Source organism: Anneissia japonica, unplaced genomic scaffold (assembly GCF_011630105.1).
Source record: "Anneissia japonica isolate Jap-2015-1 unplaced genomic scaffold, ASM1163010v1 scaffold287980_len571666_cov165, whole genome shotgun sequence".
Lineage (NCBI taxonomy): Eukaryota > Metazoa > Echinodermata > Crinoidea > Comatulida > Comatulidae > Anneissia > Anneissia japonica.
Window position 1 is genome coordinate 292,841 of NW_022720008.1, and position 23,154 is coordinate 315,994.

The 23,154-nt window shown below is 35.2% G+C and overlaps 2 protein-coding genes across 3 annotated transcripts in view; one reads left to right on the forward strand and one right to left on the reverse strand.

Annotated features, from left to right (window-relative positions):
- Positions 1–6,006: 6,006 nt before the first annotated feature.
- Positions 6,007–14,177, reverse strand: LOC117111162 (polymerase delta-interacting protein 3-like). The gene is made up of 7 exons (XM_033254036.1): positions 14,027–14,177; positions 12,248–12,644; positions 11,588–11,797; positions 10,894–11,034; positions 10,611–10,682; positions 9,556–9,803; positions 6,007–8,915 (listed from the first exon to the last, which is right to left on the reverse strand). The coding sequence occupies exons 1-7, from the start codon at positions 14,104–14,106 to the stop codon at positions 8,765–8,767; spliced, it is 1,299 nt and encodes a 432-aa protein (XP_033109927.1). The 5' UTR covers positions 14,107–14,177; the 3' UTR covers positions 6,007–8,764.
- A 741-nt stretch (positions 14,178–14,918) lies between these two features.
- LOC117111163 (testis-expressed protein 2-like) overlaps positions 14,919–23,154 on the forward strand; it is a 34,397-nt gene continuing 26,161 nt past the window's right edge. The window contains exons 1-2 of one of the 2 annotated variants that reach the window (XM_033254037.1): positions 14,919–15,134; positions 16,028–17,259. In XM_033254037.1, the coding sequence (XP_033109928.1) occupies positions 16,048–17,259 (1,212 nt within the window). In that variant the 5' untranslated portion in view covers positions 14,919–15,134; positions 16,028–16,047. The remainder of the gene's footprint in view (positions 15,135–16,027; positions 17,260–23,154) is intronic. The other variant, XM_033254038.1, reaches the window with a different exon arrangement.

Here is a 23,154-nt window from a genome sequence, read left to right on the forward strand (position 1 = left end):
GATTTTTGTGATTGGAGAAGATTTTTGAGTGATTTAACTCTCCTTATTGAAACCGGACACTCGCTGCGTAGTACGACATTCATGACCGTCGACGACCGACGGATCCAACTCCACCTCCCTGTGAGCGCCAGGCGGCGCGGCGCTGTCTGTTAATTGTCGGTGGCAGTCTGAACAGATCGTTATAATAAAGGATCTGTTGCGTGCGGGCGTCATCGCATTTTTTTCTCCATAGAATCCAGTCTGTGACGACCGTCGGACGCAGTGCGTGTTTGGCTTAAAAGACCCTGACAGACAAATTTTTTTATGTGGCCTTCTGGTATTTGCAAACATGCTCGTATGGCAGTCATGCGTGCAGTTAGAATTTTTTGAAAGAAGCGTTTTCAGTACACGGCAAGGTGCTTGCATAATGTTCTATTCCATATGGATTTATTAGGTTAAAAAAAGTTTGTATTTTGTACAAAGTAGTATAATAATTTGTTACCATAGCAATGATGATGATGATAATATTCTTGCAGTCAATAGTATGAATTGTGTTGTTAATCTTAGAAACATTTCAAAACTATGATAACCTGCCATTTGTGGGACATTTACCTTCTGTATTACCTTTGTATCTTACTTTTGGACTAAAATAGGATAATATGGTAACAGTTTGTAGGGCGATTTAGGCCAGTGTCTAATGTACAATACACAAGTGAGCCACTGGGCATATAAGTGCAGTGCCTCAGAAAAAACTGACTTGAATTTTAACATTAATGTACTGATAGGCCTATTTGCTGAATCTCTAAGTATTTTACACTTTACCTGAATTTGAAAAAGAATGGTAGTCATGTCAAGTAGCCTATTAATGTACTGTATTATTTTGAAGTATAACATTTTATAGCGTTTATTGATATGTACAGTAAAATCGGAGATTGCGAGTATTATACACACCAGTTCCTTTTGGTTCTCGCTTTTATAAACATAGAGTCCGACTGCATCAGTATGCACGCCAGTATATTTTGTTTCTTGGCTTGTTTTCTGTAGAAGCTTCTTACCTCATATCGTGTAAGCATATATTGATAATTTAGTGCATTAAGCAAACTTTGAGTGAATGTAACAGTCGTCAAAGAAACAGATGTTTCGCAGCATATGTATATTATGTTGTGGTTATTTTTAAGATCTAATTTATCGATAAAGAGTGAGAATGTACTGGCACGTTTTTAAGTATAAAACTTAGCCAGTGTCTCATCTTCACTGTAGGCATGTATGTGTATAAACATACCATAGGCAAATAATTATTAAGCAGGTGGTTGTATGCATGCATTGAGCATGCTCAGAAGTATACACTTTAGAAACAGGTGTGGATGTTATTTTCCCCGCTACTTGTGCAAGGGCGGATGGCCACACTGTAATTGCTAAAGTAGCTGTTATTCTTATATATGTTCATTTTCATTTCAACTGTATATTATGAGAAACATGGAAATTGTTGAGACTGTTGTTGTTAGTGTGCGTATTCATAGTTGTAACATGATGTTGAAAATGTTATTATTTTGTAAATTGATGGAGAAAGGGAAAGGATTTTGTTTCCATGATGGGTGGTTAGTGGCCTTGTAAAATAAACGCCTGTGTGGCCCATATTCAATTAATTGTTTTATTTTTTCATATATGTCCTCTCAGCCTAATGTACATCACCATTTTATAATCACAATTGTGGTGCTGATGAAGATGTCATATGCTGCTGATATGGTGATATTTGATAATAGTGATGATAAAAATGGTGGTGATGCTGATATGATGATGATTACAGTTTGATTTATAATACTTGAACTAAGAAACATGGTATAAAGTGCAACATAAAGTGGAAGTTCACAACACTTCAAGATCTTCAATTCATTTCAGAAGGTGGGGGGGGGGGGGGCCAGTGGATGGGTCAGAGTTCATTTCAGAAGGTGGGGGGGGGGGGTGCCAGTGGATGGGTCAGAGCACAGACCCACCAAAAAACATTCCAAATTCATTTATTCACTGATATAGAAATACAACACGAGTACGGGAAAACAAGGAAGCAAAGCTTGTAAAAAAAGTCTGGTTTTACTAAGTTAACAAACAAAATAATTTAATAAACAAAAAATGAAAGTTAAATTACAAGACAAATCAATAAAAACATTACAGTAATTCAAAATGGTGATCATAGCACCGCCTGGGTCACCTGGCAAAGTCATCAAAGAGTTGTGGAAAACCCTGTCGGGAATAAGTTAATTGGAATCACTTTCTAAAGTCCTGTCTTTACTTTGACAAAAAATTGTTATATGCCCATATATAGACATGATGTACCTATATACTGTATAGTCATGATATGATGTCATATGACCATTTTTTTTAGTTTTTGTTACATAAAATTTGATAGTCTGGACAGGGCTCAAGCCAGAGACAGCTGGCCTGAGAGTGAATACAATAACCTATAATTTTTGTCACCTCAGCCCACAAGGATTGGGGTGTGGCCTATCGGGGAAGTGCTGATGCAACTGCTAAATTTCAAGTACACTAATGTGGGGCTTCTTTTATTCCTTGTTTCGCATATAAGATCATCGGAGGAAGGTGGAATAAAAATAAAAATGTCCTTATTTAGCAAATAGGTTTTTAGGAAGGATGTTTAAATGCTTCAAATGTATATAATTATGAAGAAATATACATATCTTTGGAGATTTGAAGGCAGCGGAGGGCGTAATAAAAATAAAGAAAAACATTTGTCTTTTTCTGAAATTTCCACTTTTCGTGGTGGCGTGTGCGCTAATTGGCCAAAAATAAAATTGTACTTTTATTCGAAATCATCAATATTTGCATTTAGCGGGTTCACTAAACAAGGTATAAAAAGTTTTGCCTAATAAACAATATTATTTTATGAAAAAAAGAGCAAAACTTAAGATCCAATAAAATTTTAACAAAGATAACGTGGAAAAGTTTTAATATCTTGGTGCGATTCCATATAAAGAGCCAGTGGCATAACAATGGGACTGGGGCCCTTTTTGGGCAGACACCAATTTTGTGATATGCTTGTTTTTTAATCATGTTTGTCGTCATATTCTAAATGTTTTTAACGGCCCTTTTGAGCAGTCACCAATTCTGATGGGGGATTTTAGGTGTGATCATATTTTATGCTTTTGGCAGATCCAAGAATTTGATGGGAGAAGGAAGGATGGAGTAAGGAGGAACTTTTACAAACAAATAGTCTATACCACCTCACCCGCACCATGGTTGGGGCTGAGGTAAGAAAATTAATGATTATAGCACCTCTAAATGGCTGGAAATGGCACTCACAGCAAAAATTTCTCCATTTTAAAAACAAATGTTGACAAACTTTGGGGGCCCCAGGCCGACAACGCCCCCTTTAATATGATGTCCCTTTTTGGGTCAGAGTGCTAGATCGAGGATGAGGATGGGGGCCCCTCAGGGCAGCGGACAGCTGCACAAGAGCGCCTAGCGTTATACCACTGTAAAGAGCATCAAACAGAGAATATGACTCGCACAAACATTTTACAAATTCAAATTAAACTTCCAATTTACAGGAGTAGTACTAAAAACATCTGTAATATCTGTCTACACTGTCATATGTGACAAATTCTTTGTTATGTGCATTATTACACCAAAATATGGGCATATCACATTATTTGTCACATACAATTTGATAGTGTGGACCAATGCCGTAGCCAGCTACTGAGACAGTTGGGACAGTCCCACACACTTTTTCTAATGGGTCCACAAAGAATGGGTCCACATATTTAAAAATGGGTCCAAATTATGCAATTTCATGCATAAAATGAGTTCACTTTTTGAAAAATGGGTCCAGATTTCTCATATTTAACCTAAAATGGGTAAAATTTTAAAAACATTGGTTCAAATGTTTCATATTTTTGCGTAAAATTGGCCAACATTTGAGAAAAATGGGTCGACTTGAATTTACGCGGTAAAGTGGGTCTACACTGATACTGCCCCACACTGTTTGAAAAACTTGGCTGCAGCATTGGTGTGGACAGTGCTGCATATTTGCTGCCAGAAATTTATAGGGTACCAGTATTCAAAGATGAAGCCAGGCACTTACTGCATCGTACAACGAAACCAACTCCTCTCCAATTGAGTGCTAGACGATGCGACAACACCATATGCTAATTGTCGGTGGCAGTGTGAACGGATCGTCAATAAAAATGATCCATTGTGCGCGCGTTGTGTTGTTCTACAAAGAATTGCAGAAGCCCCAGTGAGTGCCCGGTTTAATAAGAATAGTAATTTCATTTGGCGAGAACATTTTTAATGCCAATGCAAATTTAAGCCAATGAATCATAAAACATACTAACTTATAAGCAATTTATTGATTTTCAAGATTAAATTAGGTTTAAGAGGCAGTTTTCTTTGGCGAAAAAATCTTCCAGTTTAAAGTCTGCATTGACATTGGATACAAACCAAGATTCTTACACCCGCAATCCTATTTTCTGATTGGTTCAGTAGGCTTTCCGATCCAAACATCAGATTTGATGCGAATGCAACTTTAAGGCAATGAATCATAAAACATACTAACTTAAAGTAATTTATTATTTTCAAGATTAAATTAGGTTTAAGTGGCAGTTTTATTTGGGAGAAAATCTTAGTTTAAAGTCTGCATTCACATTGGATACAAACCAAAATTTGGACCGTGTTCCCGATGCAGCATCCATATTCTTACACAGCAACCCGATTTTCTCATTCGTTCAGTAATTTTTTCCGATCCAAACATTCAGATTTGATGCGAATGCAACTTTAAGCCAATGAGTCATAAAACATACTAACTTTTAAGCAATTTATTGATTTTCAAGATTAAATTAGGTTTAAGTGGCAGTATATCTTAAATATAAAATGTTGTGTTATTTTACCACTTACTAAAAGACCTTGAATGAATGATCAGTTATATTGAAAGTCACTACTATCTATTATATGATGGTTGGTATTAACTACAAATAGTAATACTATACATTACGTTGTCTATTGAGATGTATATGATGTTATTGTTCAATAGCCTTGGAGTGTTTTTCTATCAGTTGAATATTAATTATTGCAATGAGTCAGTCACTATGTATTTTTCATTAGGTCACAATTTCTATTATGTGTCCATATGCTGCATCTAATAATAATAATTTCTTTCTATTATGACAAAAAAAAAATCAAATTTCACTGTGGTGGCAGCGCTACGGGGGAGAAGTTAGGAGAGATTCGTTGGGGGATAAAAAAAATATTTTAAAATGGTTACATCAAATGTTGGCCTGAATTGGATAGGCTTATATATATTAATAATTCGGACGCCGATGAGATACATAATAAAACACCATCCTAGGTCAAGATGCCCTGTATGAGGGTCTAGCTGCTTATTTAAAAAAAAAAAAATCGATGCAGGGGTTGGGGGGGACCCCTTCCAAACCCTCCCCCACTTGGGCCAATGACCGATCCTCGGATAGCGCTATGCACCAAAGTACAACTCTTTCCCAGCCTGTCGGGGGTGTTGCCCTGTCGTCGGGGAAATCCTAGCACCGTCAGTGCTGACGTGTATCGCCATGCACAGCAAATAAACTTAATGTGTTACGGAAGTTCATTTAATCTGATCTCCTGCAAGTGGCCATCTTGGGACCCCAGTAGTAGTTGGATCAGCACCCACACTGCCCGCATGTAGTCTTAGTGATCTCCAGAGGGAAGAGGATTGGCCACCCAGCAGAAAAAAAAAAAGAAGCTGATCAAATGGCAGATGAGCTTCTTCGATCCAACAAGTAGGGTTCGTAATTAAGTGTTATCCACTATGTTGGGTAACGTTAAACTGAACTAATTTTTTCTTAAGCTAATAGGTTAATGACAAGATACATCCGTTGTGGTATTATCTGGAAATCCTATAATGACCGCAAGTTTCCTGAAAAAGACTGGCTAAACTCATCATTGCCTAAAAAACTACTGACAACCTGGAAAAATACATCAATGCAAAGGTTACAATATGGAAAAATACATCAATGCAAAGGTTACAATATCAAATTTTAATCACTAAAGTAGAAACATTAATCTTACTTTAACAATATTTTATTAATATGATACAGCTGACCTACGAACACTGACAATTTGAATCAGTAACTGAATCATCTTAAACAAGACCATGACAAACTCTAGAGGGCAGAAGTCACCATTGGTTTCTTTCTCAATCCTGATATAAAGGATGTGATATGTAAGTGGCAATATATCTATGATTAAATTATTAATAAAAAAAATTTGTACAGTTTTGAATACTGTCAACAGTTGTTACTACTGAAATGAAGGAAATGTAGCCACACACGACACCAAAGTTGCTAATTGTGGTAGCTAGACACCCATATATCTTTAGCAGCAGCTCTTTAGGTTGCGGTACTTTAAGCCAAGTAAAAATATATTTGCTGTTGAGTCTATATTCTTTATTTAATTTAATATATTTTTCTAGAATTTTTTATGAATTGCTGAAAAAAGAATATTACAGTACTACAGTAATGTTGAAACGGTTTGGCGAGGTGTGAAGATTTCTCAATTTCAAGGACAGTGTTTCTGTGCATTTTGCTTATCTTTCAGCGAGGCATTTTATCCGCATTGCTTCTCTCGGAAAAGAAACCTATGTATATTTTTTACTTCAACTTAATGTGAGCCCGCATTAATTTTAATACTGAAAATGTAAAAATCCTCTACACTTTGTACCTCAATTGGCTCAAATTAAAAAATTCCTGTGATTATACACAAACAAGTGAAGTGAGACTAACATTTAATATGATGTCCTTAACTAGCCTTCCTTTAAAATTGAAGGACACTTCATGATACACCTCTCCCCAATCACAATCAAGGTGATAACGAGGAAGTCTGCAGATGACAAATAATGACTCGTCAAAGGGCATAACATAACCCACAAACATTCATCAATCTTCAGTTACTTGAGTAGTCATATGGTGACATATCATTCAACATTATCACCAACATAAGGATTTGATTATAACCATGCTTGTGATGAACACCCCTACAATGACTACTAGCTAAATAGTGAAACTGTAATCATGATTTAACAATTATAAAAAAAAATATAACAATCATTAAAAGATTAAAACACTTATACAAATACAAACATGTACAATGAAAAAACAATTTTGATTGCCAAAAAAGAGACCATGAGCAGTATTTTTTGCTAAAATAAGGCCAAGTAAAAAAATTAATTAGTTTCTAATCTCCACTCACTTCCTGTTTTTGCTACTGTCTGAATTTGTTTATATAATAACATAGTACTAACACTGTTATTACTAATTTTCAAAAAAATCCTCTACTTGTGTGCATCAGATTCAGTGTACCAGCATACAAGATGAGAAATTTTTTTTTTTTAACTTGGCCTAACACGAACATATGAAATCATGTGATCATTTATCATTATCCTTATTGGATACTCCTCCCAACTTATTAAGGGGGATCATCAAATCATCTTTTCCAAATATAGTTCATAATTAAAGTACAAATGTTGCAACTTATTTGTCTCATAATGCAGCTTATTTAAATCATGTCAATTCTAAAAGACAAAGCATTGATTCTAAGAGATTGATCCATAACCAATAGGGGTTACGCAACGTATGCACCAAACCTTGCCAGTTACCACTGCTAATTTCTAGTATGAAACAATTGAAATAAGACCTATACTAACACAAACACAAGCCAAATTTGGTTGACACTTCCTGATGTATGCAAATCTTGATGCAGTTAAACTTTTTAACAAATGGGGAAATAAGAAAATGTTAAAATAACTGTGTTTGAATTTTGCATCAATCCTCTTGCATTTGCGTTCAAAGTGTGCTACTGTGAACCAGGCTTAACATTCGTAATTGTGTACAGAGGCCATGATTCAGAAACAATCACTGGCTTAAAGGGGGGGGGGCATTACACTACATTGGCCGACATGATTCCATGGGGATTGGAATGCAACATGGCACACTACAAATTGTTATTCACAATGATCTGCTCCGACTACCACAAACATTCAGCAGATGGTCGGCTCCAAAGCAGTAGGGAGCTTTACACTGCACGACGACGGTACGACGTAATGACGTCACTAAAAGTCATCTGCGCATGCAAAAGTTCTCCTCGTCGCATGGATTCTAGGATGCAATTTGGCCAAATCTACGTATGCAGAGAATGTAGGACTTCTTGTAGGACAGTCACGCATGAGTGATTCTGTTCTAGCTTCATGTCATCGCGGAAATCGAGAGCTCCTAATGCGTGCCCAGCTTCAAATGTGACTTCTATGACAATATTCTATAGGTTACAGTAACTTGCATTTCAGTCCTCCAGTTGTAACACAATGAAAGCAGCAATGGATTAGTACCACGAATCCAATGAGCTCCTTGGTTTACCATTCAAAGCATAGCATCCATTTTGTAACAAGCCTAACCACGTAATTACCTGTTTATCAAATATGGCATGGATTGATTCAGATCCCTAAACGATTCATCTCTTTATCCAATATCAATAACCGTGTGATGTTTCACGTTTAATACGAAGCATTATGGGCGAACAGCAGGAATTACATATTATGTGCAAGCTCATTTGAACTACCTACTTTGTCGAATACCAGCTGCATCGTGAATCACACTGAGCTGCAATTTTCTCAAGCACATACACGCTGGTCTCGCATGAGACTGGGCTGATAATTGCTGGCTGATGGTAGAAACTGAAATGTTTGTCAAATTTACTTGTTTTCAGTGTCACAGACTGCAAAAGAGATCTAGATCTTAACTGTGAACACAACTGGTTTTGAAGGTTCATTTGCACTGGCAGCTGATTTGAATAGTGCCTTATGGATTAGATTGGCTTCTACGTCGTCTGCTCTCATTGTTCCGCTTGATTCAATCCCAGCACTTTGAGTTCTTGTAAATCTGGAAAAACAATCGTTATGTATGATAAATGGCAGCATGGTTTAAGTGTTCGGAGTGACTATGTGTCCATGACTGCATAACTTACCTACAACTTATGGCTCGCGTATGAAATTTGTACATGCACCAAATTTTTTTTCGACGACCTCACCGCACTATGACGTTATACCAGCGTGCTCTTAACTTATACAAAACTTACCCCTAACTTATTCGACGTACGGCAGCGCATTTGCCAAATTTTCCATACGTCGGCTTACGCTGCCTAAATCATTAAGGTGTGACAGGGTCATAAGACATTGACGCCTTTAATTTTCTTTAACAATAATAATAGTTTTTATTCTAGAAGAGACAGTAGTAAATCTTTATATTTTGAAGTCCAAGACATGAGTTGAATGTTAAATTTGTTGCTTATGAGATGAAATAAATTTAATCAGACATCTGCTTTTAGTTATCTCTCTTAGTTTCTTTTGAATAAGTGCCTCTCTTGAATAAACATCGCACTGAAGCCATCAAAATATCCACTGCAGAGTGTACTTATTAACTTACAGTATTATGGTAATAATATTCTATTTGTAACCTGTCCTATGGTCAGAAGACTGGGCAACAGGAAACGCATATCACCAGAAAATATTTTGAGACTTACTTAAAACGATCACTGATTGGGCGGCTTGTTGATTTTGCAGCCGATGTTGACGACGTCGATGATGATGATGATGACTCTGGAACTGTAGAGGAATCCAACTTGCACTGCATCGGGATGCCATCTAATTCCCTATTGTTGTATACATTAATTGCCTCCAAGGCATTTTCACGGTTAACATACACAACTTCTGCAATGCCCTGTTTCACAAATCTGGCCTTACGCAAAGCACCAATTGCACCAAAGAGCTCCTAAAATGAGAAGTTACACTGATACTAAAAAAACATATACAACAGTTATTTTCAGATGGTGGCTCTTGCAGCCAAGCTGACTAGAAGATGCCCTATACTGATATAATACTTATGCCAATATAGGGCCTCTTTTGTGAAATGAAAAAATTAATAAACAATCAAATTTTGTGCAAGCCATATATTGCAGATTCAAATATTTTTACATTACATTTATTACCTATTTAGTTAACAGTCCTGTTGCCTTACCATCAAATTGCACACTTCCATGAACAAAAAGAGTAATATTAATTACTTTATTTTACGTTCGATATTATTTCATGCTTCTACAAAAAATATTTTTTTGTAGTCATTGGATGAAGGATCAACCATGCACAATTTGCAACATTCTCTGCTCTTTGAGAAATGTTTCAAGGTGACCAATATTATTAGTGCACATGTATTCTTCTGAACGACCAATTAAGTAATGCAACAACGCTGGGGGAAGATGCAGGGGGAAATGGGGGAGAGACGTAGCGATCGTATCCCCACAAAATTGTATTAAGAAAAATGATTCTTGAAAGTGCAATTTTCAAGCACCTCTCATGCACCCACTACCGCCAAATCTTGCATCCACCCCAGCTACAGACAGTATAAACACAGGCATAGTGGTGGTAAATAGCCTTTAAACCAGCAGACAATCCCTATTCTTCTTTAATATGAAATTAGCCTTGATTGCACACAAGTTGAATCTGTCGTTTCTGCGCTTAAGACAAAAGAAGAGAAGCAATGGACCTGAATCTTGTAATGATTGTCAAAGTGAGTCCTTACCTTTATATCTTCTTCTGTGACACTGTAATGCAGATTGGTGACATAGACTCTTGTCCCTAAGGGGCTCAGACGCTACAAAGAGTAAACCATTAATATATGTTTTACAATGACAACATGTTGTAAGTTGTTAATGCTAAAAAAAAAAATAAAAAATAAAAACTCGCAGGCAAATACATGATTTGTCAAGTTTACAACACTTTTTTACTCTAGCCCCTTGAGCATTTATTTCAAATGGATTTGTGCGCCATATATATCCTTAATTAACTGCCAAATGCATAATTACCTCCGTCGCTGGTTGCCGTGTGATTTGGGGTGGGGGTGGGGCTTGTACAGTCTTCCTAAACTTGATAGCCGATGGTGCAAATCCTTCGTCATAATGCAGATTGGTTTTAGTGCTTGAAGATTTCAATGATCCTGCTGGCATCTGAAAATAAACATCACAAAATCATTTGTATAGTTTATTATATAAATCTATTATATGCATATTATATAAATCTATATATATATATATATATATTATTATATACATCTATTATTATATACATCTATTATTACCTATTATTATCTATTATTATTATTATTATCTATTATTATATACATCTATTTCCAAACAACTGCCACTTATAAAACAATACAACCCGAAACTATATTTATTTCTCTGTCTGTATGTTGCAATAGTATATAAGGCGAGACTCTTTTTATTCCTTGTTTAGCCAACTTAATATTTTAAAGATTGTCAGAGGGCAAAAAAACAAAATTAAAAATTAACTTTTGTTTTCTAATTTAATTTGTGAGCATCAAATAGTGTTTTAATGGATTTTAATGAAAGTTTAAAGAAAGAAGATAAAGTCAGACAAGAGTCCATAATTTGAACGCTTTCTTTTTCTTGAAATTGTTTGATACTAAACAACAGACACAAGTAACTATGTGACAATTAATGCACCACTTGGCTGATGGGATTCAAACTGCAAACATACTCGACTGCTAACGCTATCACTTGATGTTGTAATTATCATTTTTCCAACTTCCATCTTTTTTTTGCCGGTTGACTTTTGACCAAATTTTGTGGACACTGGTTGTTGTTTCCTGGTTACTTGGATAGTGCCCGATTGTGTCTGGTAAACTCCGTCTGTTGACTTCCGCTTCCTAGCTTGGGGATTTGTGATTGTTACTGACGGTACACGCGTCTAAAAAGTAAAGTGGGAATCGATGAGTAACTGGTGAGATATTTACATAGACATGAAACTTTGCCAAGATCATATGAGCGTCCACATATATTGTCTGTAACCATTAAAATCCATGCTAATCGATAAGAATTAAGTTATAAAAACAGTGAAAAGACGGATCTACCAATTTTACTTAAATAATACAATAATAAACAAAGTCCAAAAATACTATAGCGAAGACAGAGTTAAGTCTATATTTTAGTCTTCTATCAGATGGCTAAATTGAAAAATATTTGTCAATGTTGGCCACAATAAAGTAGTGGTGAAAAGTTAAACAAATTACTACAGCAACAAAAATAGAATGTAACTCTGTAATTAGAGGATACAATACGGCCGTCCCATGACATAACTGCTTTTAAAATTTTTGTTTTGCCTTGGAACGGCCGAATAATACAAAGGTATAATAACTACCTGTGAAGGATTAATGTCAATATTGACTGGTAGTTGGTTAGGTGGCATCACAGTGCATTCAAGGCTTTTTTGTCGTTTTGCTTGCAGCTTTTGCCGAGCATCAACCCCATGTGCTTTCTTAATTAGTTTTACTCTAGCATCTGTCTGTCGGGCCTTAAAGTTCAGTTTATCCCTTGCATCTGTAATTTGTGTAGTAACCACTAATGAGCCACTTTGTGAATCTAAATTTGAACGTCCAATTCTATTCTGTCCACGACCTGCACCACCGTGCAAGTTATTCCCACGGCCCCGATTTCCAAATTGTGGATTGACATTGGTCCCTCTTCCCCCTCCTCTTCCTCCTGTGAATCCTCCACGTTGAAATCCTCCACGCTGGAATCCCCCACGAGTTCTCCCCCTGAAAAGATAATCATGTCATTAAGAGTACAAATTAGGCTGTGGATATTGTTCTGATGGGTTTACGTAAATCCAAGGTGTTGATTGGTAGAGCTGACTTGACTCTAACCTTAAACTTCAGTCTCACAACCTCAGACTTGTCAAGTTACTAAAATTCATTTCAGTAACAGGGTTTTAAAATATTCATAGAAAATACAAAATTTTCGTAGCACCTAATAATTTGTCTGAATGAGTGCAAAATATTTGTTGCCTAAGTTACAGGTACACGTACAGGACAACAAACAGTTCTGGAATTTTAAAGAAATGAGAAACGATAGATTTAAGGGCCACTTTTTCTTAGTTTTCACAATAATTATCAGTAATCTGATGAACATGAGTTGTCTAAGGACAATGCAACAAAATATCCTGATGATGGGAAAGTCATTTGATCTAGACATTAGATTATTTATCACTTAAATATGGGTCTAGGCCTATGATGATGAATCTCCGCCAGACGGTATAGTAAGGCCTGCGCGAAGAATATATCCTCCGCAAAAAAAACTTGGCCTAGAAATCCGTCGGCGCATTTTGGAAAATAAGGGCTGATTTCCGCGCAGACCTTTTTCCAAAAATTAGGCTTTGACCAAATCTTAATATATAACTAATGCAATTATGCAGCATCACGATTCCACGCACCTATTTTCCAGGCGATTTTCCGCATAAATTTGAGCTGATTTTTTAGATATCCTCCACACAATTAAAAAACTTTACAGTATGGAATCTCCATATTTTGTCTATTTCCGTACATTCGTAAAGGCAAAATTACTAAAAAAAGTTACGTGGTAGTCTGCTATTTTAATGCATTACGGCATGTCAAAGAATATCCATAGTATTAGTAGGCCTAGCTAGCCTAGACCTAGGTAGTAGTAGTGACTAAAAATTAATAAAATAATATAAAACTGGGCGCTAATGCACTTTAGTACTCCACCCCAACCCCAACTTTAACATCAACTCCAGTCTTGCAATGTTATTGTTAAGGTTAGGGTTAGGGTGGAGTACTAAAGTGCATTAGCGCCTAAAATAGGCCTAACCTAGGCCAATTCTATATGCTAGGCCAAGCTGTTAATAATTATTATTAAATATCAGATAGCTAGGCCTACTTAGGATGAAGAAACAACAGCACAAATAACTTGGGCTCCCGACGCTGATTGCCGAGAATCGATAACTATAAGGTAGTCCCCAGATATTGAGGATATTCACATCGTTTCTTCTAATCCTAGGCCTAACCTCCGCCAAGTCCTAGCGCCTATGCAATCCTGCTGGTCCGGCTGTCCTAACGACCACTCTAGAGAGGAGGGCCTAGGCCCCCTGGGCCATTAAAACATATCATTTGAAATTTCTCACCTTCCTCGTCCGCCAAAATTTCTTTTATTTTGACCAACAGAACGATTAGATTTAATAATTTCATCTAAAGACTTATCCATACTGATTTATGTTTTACTTTAAAAAGAGAAATGGGAAATCCAAGCCGCCGCGTTGTAAAAATGTGAACAGATATTGGTGGCGCTTTCCAATAACAAATGTACTTGTACACGAACAATGACACGACCGTACATAGAGGCGCCATGAAATTTAATTAACACAATTATTTTAATATGTAATACTTCATTATTTGGATAATTTAAATTTATATAGATAAATTTAAATAGATCACTAATTTTTTAAATATGCTGTAATCCATTTTAAATCCCATAATAATTATATGTACGTATTAATTGTTTGAAGTCAAACCTTTATTTAGGCCTATATTATGATAAAATCTGTTAAAACATGTCATAAATGTACTGTAGGTATATATATATACTGTCTCTTATACACATCTCCCCACGAGTTCTCCCCCTGAAAAGATAATCATGTCATTAAGAGTACAAATTAGGCTGTGGATATTGTTCTGATATTACCTAACTTATTACCTAATTAATAGGCCTAAGCTTTACCTGACACGCTTAAAAGCTGGTAATCAATTTATGGATTTTTTTTTTTTTTTTAAATCTCTTTGAATCAGCGAAAAATATTTTTGAAAATCTGTTTTTGGTTAGAAGTTAACAACTGTGCTATGGAGTAATTTATTTTATTAATATATTTTATCATGCTTATCGATCCATAACAATTTATATAAGATCCTGTTTTTCCAGAGTAGGACCTGTCTATTTATTTGTTAATTACGGGCGCATGTTTGTATCCGCGCGTGTGAACGGGGCGGTTTGACGACGATCGATCATTCATGAGTGATGGCGCTATACAATTTGGTGCTGCTCTCTCTCAGCTCTCTCTGTGCAGCTGCTCTGCTCTGATCCTCCTCCCCATGCCAGCTAGCTCTCTCTACTCGATCTCTCACACAGGCGATTATTGGAGCAGAACAAAAACGGAGTTGTGGGCCTGAACAGTGCAAGAAATGTAATAGAAATGTTTGTGGAAACATATGTATGTTAATATTCTGTTTCCGATAGAAGTAAGTTATGTTTTTTCTTTTGCCACCTTAACTTTTTTTGTTTATATTTTAATGCGATCTGCAACTCTATGAAGTTCTACCTAACCTAGGCCTAGGCTAGGCTTTCTTAGGAGCCTAGCTAGGGCCTAGGCCCTAGGCCCTAGCCTTGTTTTAAATGCCTTTATTTATTTAGATACCGCCTGCGCCTGCATAGGCCTAGGCCTACTGTAGGGTAGACTTTGCTGGGCCTAAACTAAGATTCGGAGGACTAGAGGCTTGGGTACCAGCATCCTAACTAGGCCTAGTACCACAAGCCTCCTAGCGTATGACCCTAGAAAACAAAATAAATTATACACACTCCTGGTCTATGCTAGGCCTAGGCCTAATCTAATATTATTTAATATTTATATAATATTAGGCCTATGCTAGCCTAGGCCTAGGTAGGCCTGCCTGCTATAGATTACTGACTGTAAATTATTAATATTAATTATTATAATTGATAATACTATATTATTAGGCTAGGCCTAGGGCCTGCTGTAGAAAGGGATCCCGATTGATTGAGATTCAACTGCATTTTCATGCAGTATCCTCAATTAAAATAAAACAGGCCTAGGTATGGTAGGTTATCCAGATGTTAGTGTTACTAGAATAGTCAGTATAGTAGGCACATTGTATTGTATAGCACTTTAATGCATCGGAAACTAACTAAATGTTTTTGAGAAGATTCAAGATTTATTTTGGTCAAATACAAATAATAAAGTAAACATGCTTCGAAACTTTGGTTGATATTACATGCATAACATTACATTTTGCAATGAGTATGAAGTGCAAATTAAACTTTTCTGATAATATTATGTTAAATCCTAAAATAGATAAAACAATTAAAGTGTTCTCAATTTGTGTTTTATTCATAGCTCTTTCAAATGAAGTTATAATGAGTGACAAGAAAGTAAAACCTCCTCGACCACCTGCTCCGGCTGCAAAAGGGAAGAAAACCCCCAAGAAATCTTATCAAAACGGACCAAGCATTACATTCCATTACCGCAAAGATGCAGACATTGAAAATGAGGTTGATACTGGAGTTTCCATGGTAACCACTAGCAATCCATCAAAACGAGAGTCCAGTGTGGAACACAAAGTAATAAGTCCAAAGAATGAAATATTTACGAAGGAAGCTATTGATGATCCTTTAGGAGCCACTAAGAAAACAGAATGGAATGGCAACAGTAGATTAGATTATGATGTCTTTGCTGAATCTACTGCATCAAGGACTAGAAAGAGAGATGCTGATAAGAAACAAAGACCAACAAAAGAAATTGATACTGGAATTATAAGGATCACAAATGAGGTCATTGCTGTTGATGACGATAACAATATCTCCATTCCTTCTGAATCCAAAGAAGCTATTTCTGATCCATTGACATTTGTAGACAAGCTCCATGATAACCAGAGAAAAAAAGAGGCTGCAAGACTCGAAGAGGTGAAAAAAGAGGAAAGAAAAGCTCGGTTAGAAGCTGCCCTCTGGCAAAAAGAGGGTGAGAAGGATTCAAATGATTTGAATGTCAATCCATTTTACTTCAATGTACCAACACCATCAGAGGTTCCTGATGAGCCCCTACGTCCACAATCAGAAGGTGCTATTCCTCTCTCTCTATCAGGTCTACTAGAGAAGTCCCATTCCGATGAGAGCGTCAAGCCAAGAGAACTTCCGAAAAAGGTACCTGGCTCCAGAACCAAAGATTCAACTCCACCAAAGACACCAAGTGAAGACAGTTTTTCAGAACTAGAAAAAGATCTCCTCTCCGATGTGGAGACTCCAAGTAGTAAACAATACTCAAAGGAGCAATATGATGCAACATTCAGTATGGCAGGAAAGCAAGTATTGATTCCCAAATACAGAATCATTATTATGTCATTCTTCATATTTTGCTACCTGATATTCCCCCTACCCTCATACCTGGTGGGACTCATGACCGGAATGATTGCTTCCTTCTATTGTGTTTTGTTTGCGATTTGGATTTCCTTACCAGAAGCCCCTCGAGAATCTCCTGTGTCACCTGATATTCGGATTCCACTGGTTATTCCTGGTGAACGGATGTCAGCTCCAAAGGCACGAGCAAAGGAACAAGAAAAAATCTTCCATCAGGTAAGTTGTTTACTTTTAAAAGTCCTGTATCTTACTTGTACCATGTTGTAAAATAGGTTGATGCCCAAAATGTGACACTTTTTGGTTATTAAATTTGTATGATATTTTTAAGAGTGAAACTCTTTTTATGTGGTCAGGAAAAGAATAACAAGACGCAAGTGTCTACAAAGGCCTGTGGATATTTTAGTAATACATGGTCTTCAGCATGTCCAGCCTGAATCACATTTTTTCTCAAGTAATTTTGCAACGTACTAAAGCATTTGGTGCAACAACATATCATATTGGGTATACTGTAGTGTCATTCCTGTTTATATAATGCAAACATCTTTCGAAATATTATTTATTCCTTAAAAAATCTGTACAAAATATTAATGTGTGCACTTGCTTAACTGCCATAACATTTTCAATTATACAAAATATATTTAATCAGTATTACTGTAAGCAGGTGTGCTATAGTGGAAAACTACTTGATGTGACATTTTTCTTCAAAAGCAGCTAAGTTTATTATTGAGAGCAAGTTGTTTATGAATTTTTGCTGACAGTCAAAGAAGTCTGCCACTAATGCAGATATCTCCATCATCCAGATTGTAAAAAAATAATAAAATTTATTTTCTAATCCGAAATGTTCAATTTTCATTATTTCACATCCTGTTGAAGAAACATATACAGGCTATTTTATAATACATTAGCGGTTTCTTAGAAGAACTAAATCCTTCCGTCATATTGCTGCTGAACAGCTTGCTAAAATTGTCTTAATTGCTTAACCAGCTAACAGGTTCTTAGCTAATTGTAGCGACAATGCTTACTGTAGTGTCGACAAGAGATATCTCAACTGTTATCACTACCACAGATCTTATAATATAATTAGGATCTAAGTCCTTTGGCAGATCCAGGAATTTGAAATAGAGGGGTTTTGGGGAGGGGGGATGTCACCTGATGGAGGATTTAGACCACCTATACAGTTAGTTAGCTTTGGTTGTGACTACAGTAAGGTACACAATTGTATGACTGTCACTACTAGAGATACATTTTGCTGAATTTGTTGTCCCTGATTGTTCAAGTGCTCAAATAATGACCTATGAACTGTTGTTGTTTGTACACTGTATTATTAAATAGTACATAATCTCTAATCTGTCACCACAACCTAAATACACATCTCTGTATTTTGTTTACAATTATATCATTTTCAATGGGAATATTAACTACAATTTGCGGACCCCAATGGAAGTATATATTTTTTTTTTATCACATAGCAGTTATCATGACAATATAGATACAAATACAGTATGTTCAATACTTTGTGCATGGAGATTAAAGTCAATGCAGAATGAAACGAAGAAATCCAGGGTAAAACATTTCTATTTCAAAGCATTGCGATATAAAAATTCATGACTTAATTTGAGAGTACATACTGCAGTGTCATAATGTTACAGTAATTGATTAATATCATACCACCATACTGGATATTAACTTTTTTTTTTATTGATTTGTCATGTGATAGTGTTTATAATTTAGTATTTCCATGTTTATACTTTAGGTATCATTGTCTATGTTAAGTGTAAGGATAATGTATGCTACAGTTGCCTACTTACAGTACCTTCATTTTCTATTTTATTTTTATACCTCCATGGTTTTATGCATCTTCAATACATTATTTGATATTTACTGTAATATTTACAGTACTACAGTATGGTGTATACATTTTTTTAATTTCAACATTTTATTTCTATCAAATATGAAATACAATAAAATACAAATCATAATAAGTGAAAAATGGAGATACTACAAAAGACTTTTGATATTTAATTAAATACTCTATGTTAACTGATCATCTGTAGTGACTCTAGTTGGGGGTGGGTGGCAGGGGATCTGACATATTCTGGTGGAGTCTAGCACGTTCCAGATGTGAATCTGTATTAAAACCTCTGGCACCAAAATGGGCAATTTTTAGCTAAACTTTGTTAGGCCTTCCTTTCCCTCTCCTCTTGCACAAACACTAAAACTTTGTCCACACTATCAAATCTTATGTAACAAAATTATGATACCTTGTATGTCCATATTTGAATGTAACATAAAATTTGCTAGTGTGAACAGAGCTTTAGTATCATAGTTTCTTTCATTTAGTAAACAAGGTCATTGAAATTGCGCAATGGAACACACCTTACATTACAAGCAATACCAAGAAAAGTTACCTTATAATACAACAAAAAATGTTACTTTGATAATTATTTCTGCTGAAATATACAGTAAACCTATGCATTCATTAGTGTTCATCCATGTGGACATCATCTACGGTATTATTAATTGTAACTAAGTTAATAATTAATCCATTCATTTATTTCATTTATAATTCAAAACATAAACAACAAAGTGTCTTTTCAGGTGCTTGGTGAGAGTAAGATGGTTAACAGTAACTATAGTAACCAACAAAGGACTATGTAGTTTATGCCTGAGATTGATTAACATTGTTCAGAAATTATCAGGCACTAGTGAATTATGTGTTAGTTTATTTATTATTAAAGACCAATGACCAAAGTGCAGGATGAAACAAGCCAGTTATTGTGCAAACGATTATAAATGAATATATCTCAAATGTGTAGGCCAATATAGTAGTTGCATTCATTGCTTTTGTACCAAACAGAAAGCGGAATTCCCTGTTTCTTATCTTGTGACCAATAAAAAGTTATCTTATCTTATCCTAAATGACCTGTTGTTATATTGCCTCTACATGGAGAGTTAAGCCCATAAAGTTTTTCATTTGATTGTTCATATTAACTCCTGCTGGCACAAATTCTGTGTTTTTAATTTTTGAAGTTAATTTTTGAATATTTATTTACAGTATTTAATTTTTTGCCTTGGTACTATTATTGCCTTTTGACATAGAAAAATAAATATTATTTAACATGTTGACTGCCAAGCCTTTTGTCCTAGTCTTATCCCATACACCAATAAAGGGCATCATCATAATGAAAATTATTCCTATCAACTGTAATTAAACACAAACAAGCTTACGATATTTATTTTTAGATCATCTTATCCAGGTTCTTCCCTTAATCTCCAGGGTGAGAGTTACACGTTCTGGGGACCACTGTTGTGAGCGAGTCAACATGCAGTACAATAGTAATATGTTTAGAGAGGTGTGGAGTAAACCTTTTAGATGTGAATTGGTGTCCCCGGCAACAGACATGTTGATATTTGAGACATGTTGTGGCGAAATGGTTTAGTTGTCGCACAGTCCAGTATTGAGTAAATGAGCTATAATATATGGGAGCTCAAAAAATTGCTAAAAAATCCAAATTTGTTTTTTTACTATTGATCAACAGTTTAATGTCTTATTAATCATGTAAAAAAAGTATTAGTTCTAGAAGTGGTTAACAAATTGTTTATTTAACGTTATTTTTCATAGTTCATTCTATTAAACAATGTATGCACAAATAAATTTGAAAGGCAATTACTCAAAATCCTGTTTATCTTGACTCTAAGAGTACTGTACATTCACTTTCCAATAACTTAGGCTTAAAATGTCCAATTTGAATGAATGACCCCTCATTTTAAAGATCACATACTCAGGTATCTGAAAATACCAATAACTTGAATATCAATTTTTGCTACAACTTAGCCATTTTGCCACAACATGCCTCATTTAGCAATTCGAGTGGCTGAGCGGTAAGGCAGGGGCGCCGCTAGCTACAGCCTTAACATCGGCGCTGATTTATTAGAGAAACAAACTTTTGTATCTCAGCCTTACCTATGGTATCCCTGAAATAGTCTGACTCCTCCATCTGTAAAATTTACTATTTAATATTCTTGGATCTACAACTGATGAATATAATTTAATAAAATATCTCTTATGTCAGTGTCTACCTCAAGTAATGCAAATCACATGTTCAGCTGTTATGACAATATTAGAAAATTGTCCATTGCATTGTGGGAAAGAATATACTCGATAAGGAAGATTTACTGGTACATATAAGAATTATATTAAAACAGGAAATAATATTATGTGTTGCAATATACAATATTCATTGGATCACTTTTGCAAGAGTGGCGTACATCACTGGCAACACCTAACGGCGCATCCATCCAAAAATAGAAACAAAAAGAAATTAAATCTAATTGAAATCAAAATGTACAACATATACCGGATGAAATATTTAAAACATTTGGTGTACAAGATGTTAAAATTCCATGTTTTTGATGTCAAATAGCTGTAATGTATATTAAATGTCAGCATAGTGATTATTTTTCCCCCCTAGAAGGCAATTAAAAAAAATTTAACATTTAGATTTTACTTGCTAAAAAAAAGCATATTATTTCGATAATGTCAATTGAGGAATGCGAATAATTATATATGAACACTGCTAGGTATAGCATGTGTGCTGTACTTTTATTATGCAAACATAAAAATCTGCTATTCATGTTTTTTTTTTTTGGTATCTGTGTGCAGTCAGCAATGAAAGAGTATTAAATTATGAACAAAATGTTGGTGGTAGCCTAAATTTTTGGATTTGTTTTTAAAAAAAATATATATAGTTTACATGTACATTAAAGTAGGCCTACTATTTATTTAATAGGTTGAACTACATTTTTGTATCAGTAGCACTCACAGTCTGTGGTGCTGAAGACATGATAATGATACACATAATAAAGAAAATAAGTTAATACCAAAATTAACTAAATATGCTGACTATAATTGCACTGCAAGTATATCAGTGCAATACATACTGATTTAAAACAATTAAGACATCATAAATTAAGTAAGTTGGTTTATTAAATGTATGTGGTGAACTCTGTGACCTCAGGATGCATGGTTATCAAACAATGTCATGTTTGTATCCCAATAAATTGGCGGATGAAGCGTGAATGATACAGCGTGAATTAACGTTGGCTTTATTAAATCTACCACACGATCAATACTAGACATTGCCACAGTAGATATTTCGTTAAATGAGATATTGAATGGTTTCGTCCTTGTTAATATTTTGTTATCTTGCTTGTCTACAAAGTGTACTGTTTACCCACAGACATGCCGTAATGTACATATACCCATCACACTCAACACACCCAATACTAAACAGCCACTATACTGTATAGGTAACAGATCCTATTGTGTTATTTAAAAAAAATAAATTTAAAAGTAATCTATATTGGCAAGTAAAAGCAATGTGAGATAACTGTACGTTGATCAGATCCTCTTTAGTTAAAAATATTAAATATTACAACTCGACTTTTAATATAATCTTATCTCAATTTGTGATTTTGATGTGCTGTGTCCGATTATTTTTGCTAACATTTCTATTTTAAATATTGTCAAGTTTTTAGAATGTACACAAAAAATCCTCACAAAATATTTTATGGATTTAACTGAACTAGATGTAGCTGCAATAGATACTACAGTAATTTTGCATTATAAATGGTAATCCCAGGCTGATAATAATCTTTTCATCTCAAGCTTATACACTGTTTGCATTTTATTCCCTTGTTGAAATGCATAATGTGATCAAATATGAACAATTTATGATACCAGAATCAAAAGAAAGTAAATCGCTTTGACAACGGCTAGCATGTCCTAGGAGGTGATCTTGCATATTAATGGCAAAGACTCTGTTAAATGCTTGTGAAGGTCCATTCATTTGTAGCAGCTCTGTATACACTTTATCAAATTTTCTTTGACAAAACAACTGTTGTATGCCCATATATAGTCATGATGTTCCTATATGAACATCATGTGATGTCATCATGACCATATATAGGCATGTCGCATATTTTTGTCAAATAAAATTTGATAGTCTGACAGGATTTTTTTTTCACACCTTGTATTTTGATGGTATTATGAATTGTCTTTATCTTGTCCAGATTGTCAAATATTCTTTGGAAAAAAACCTATTGTATGCC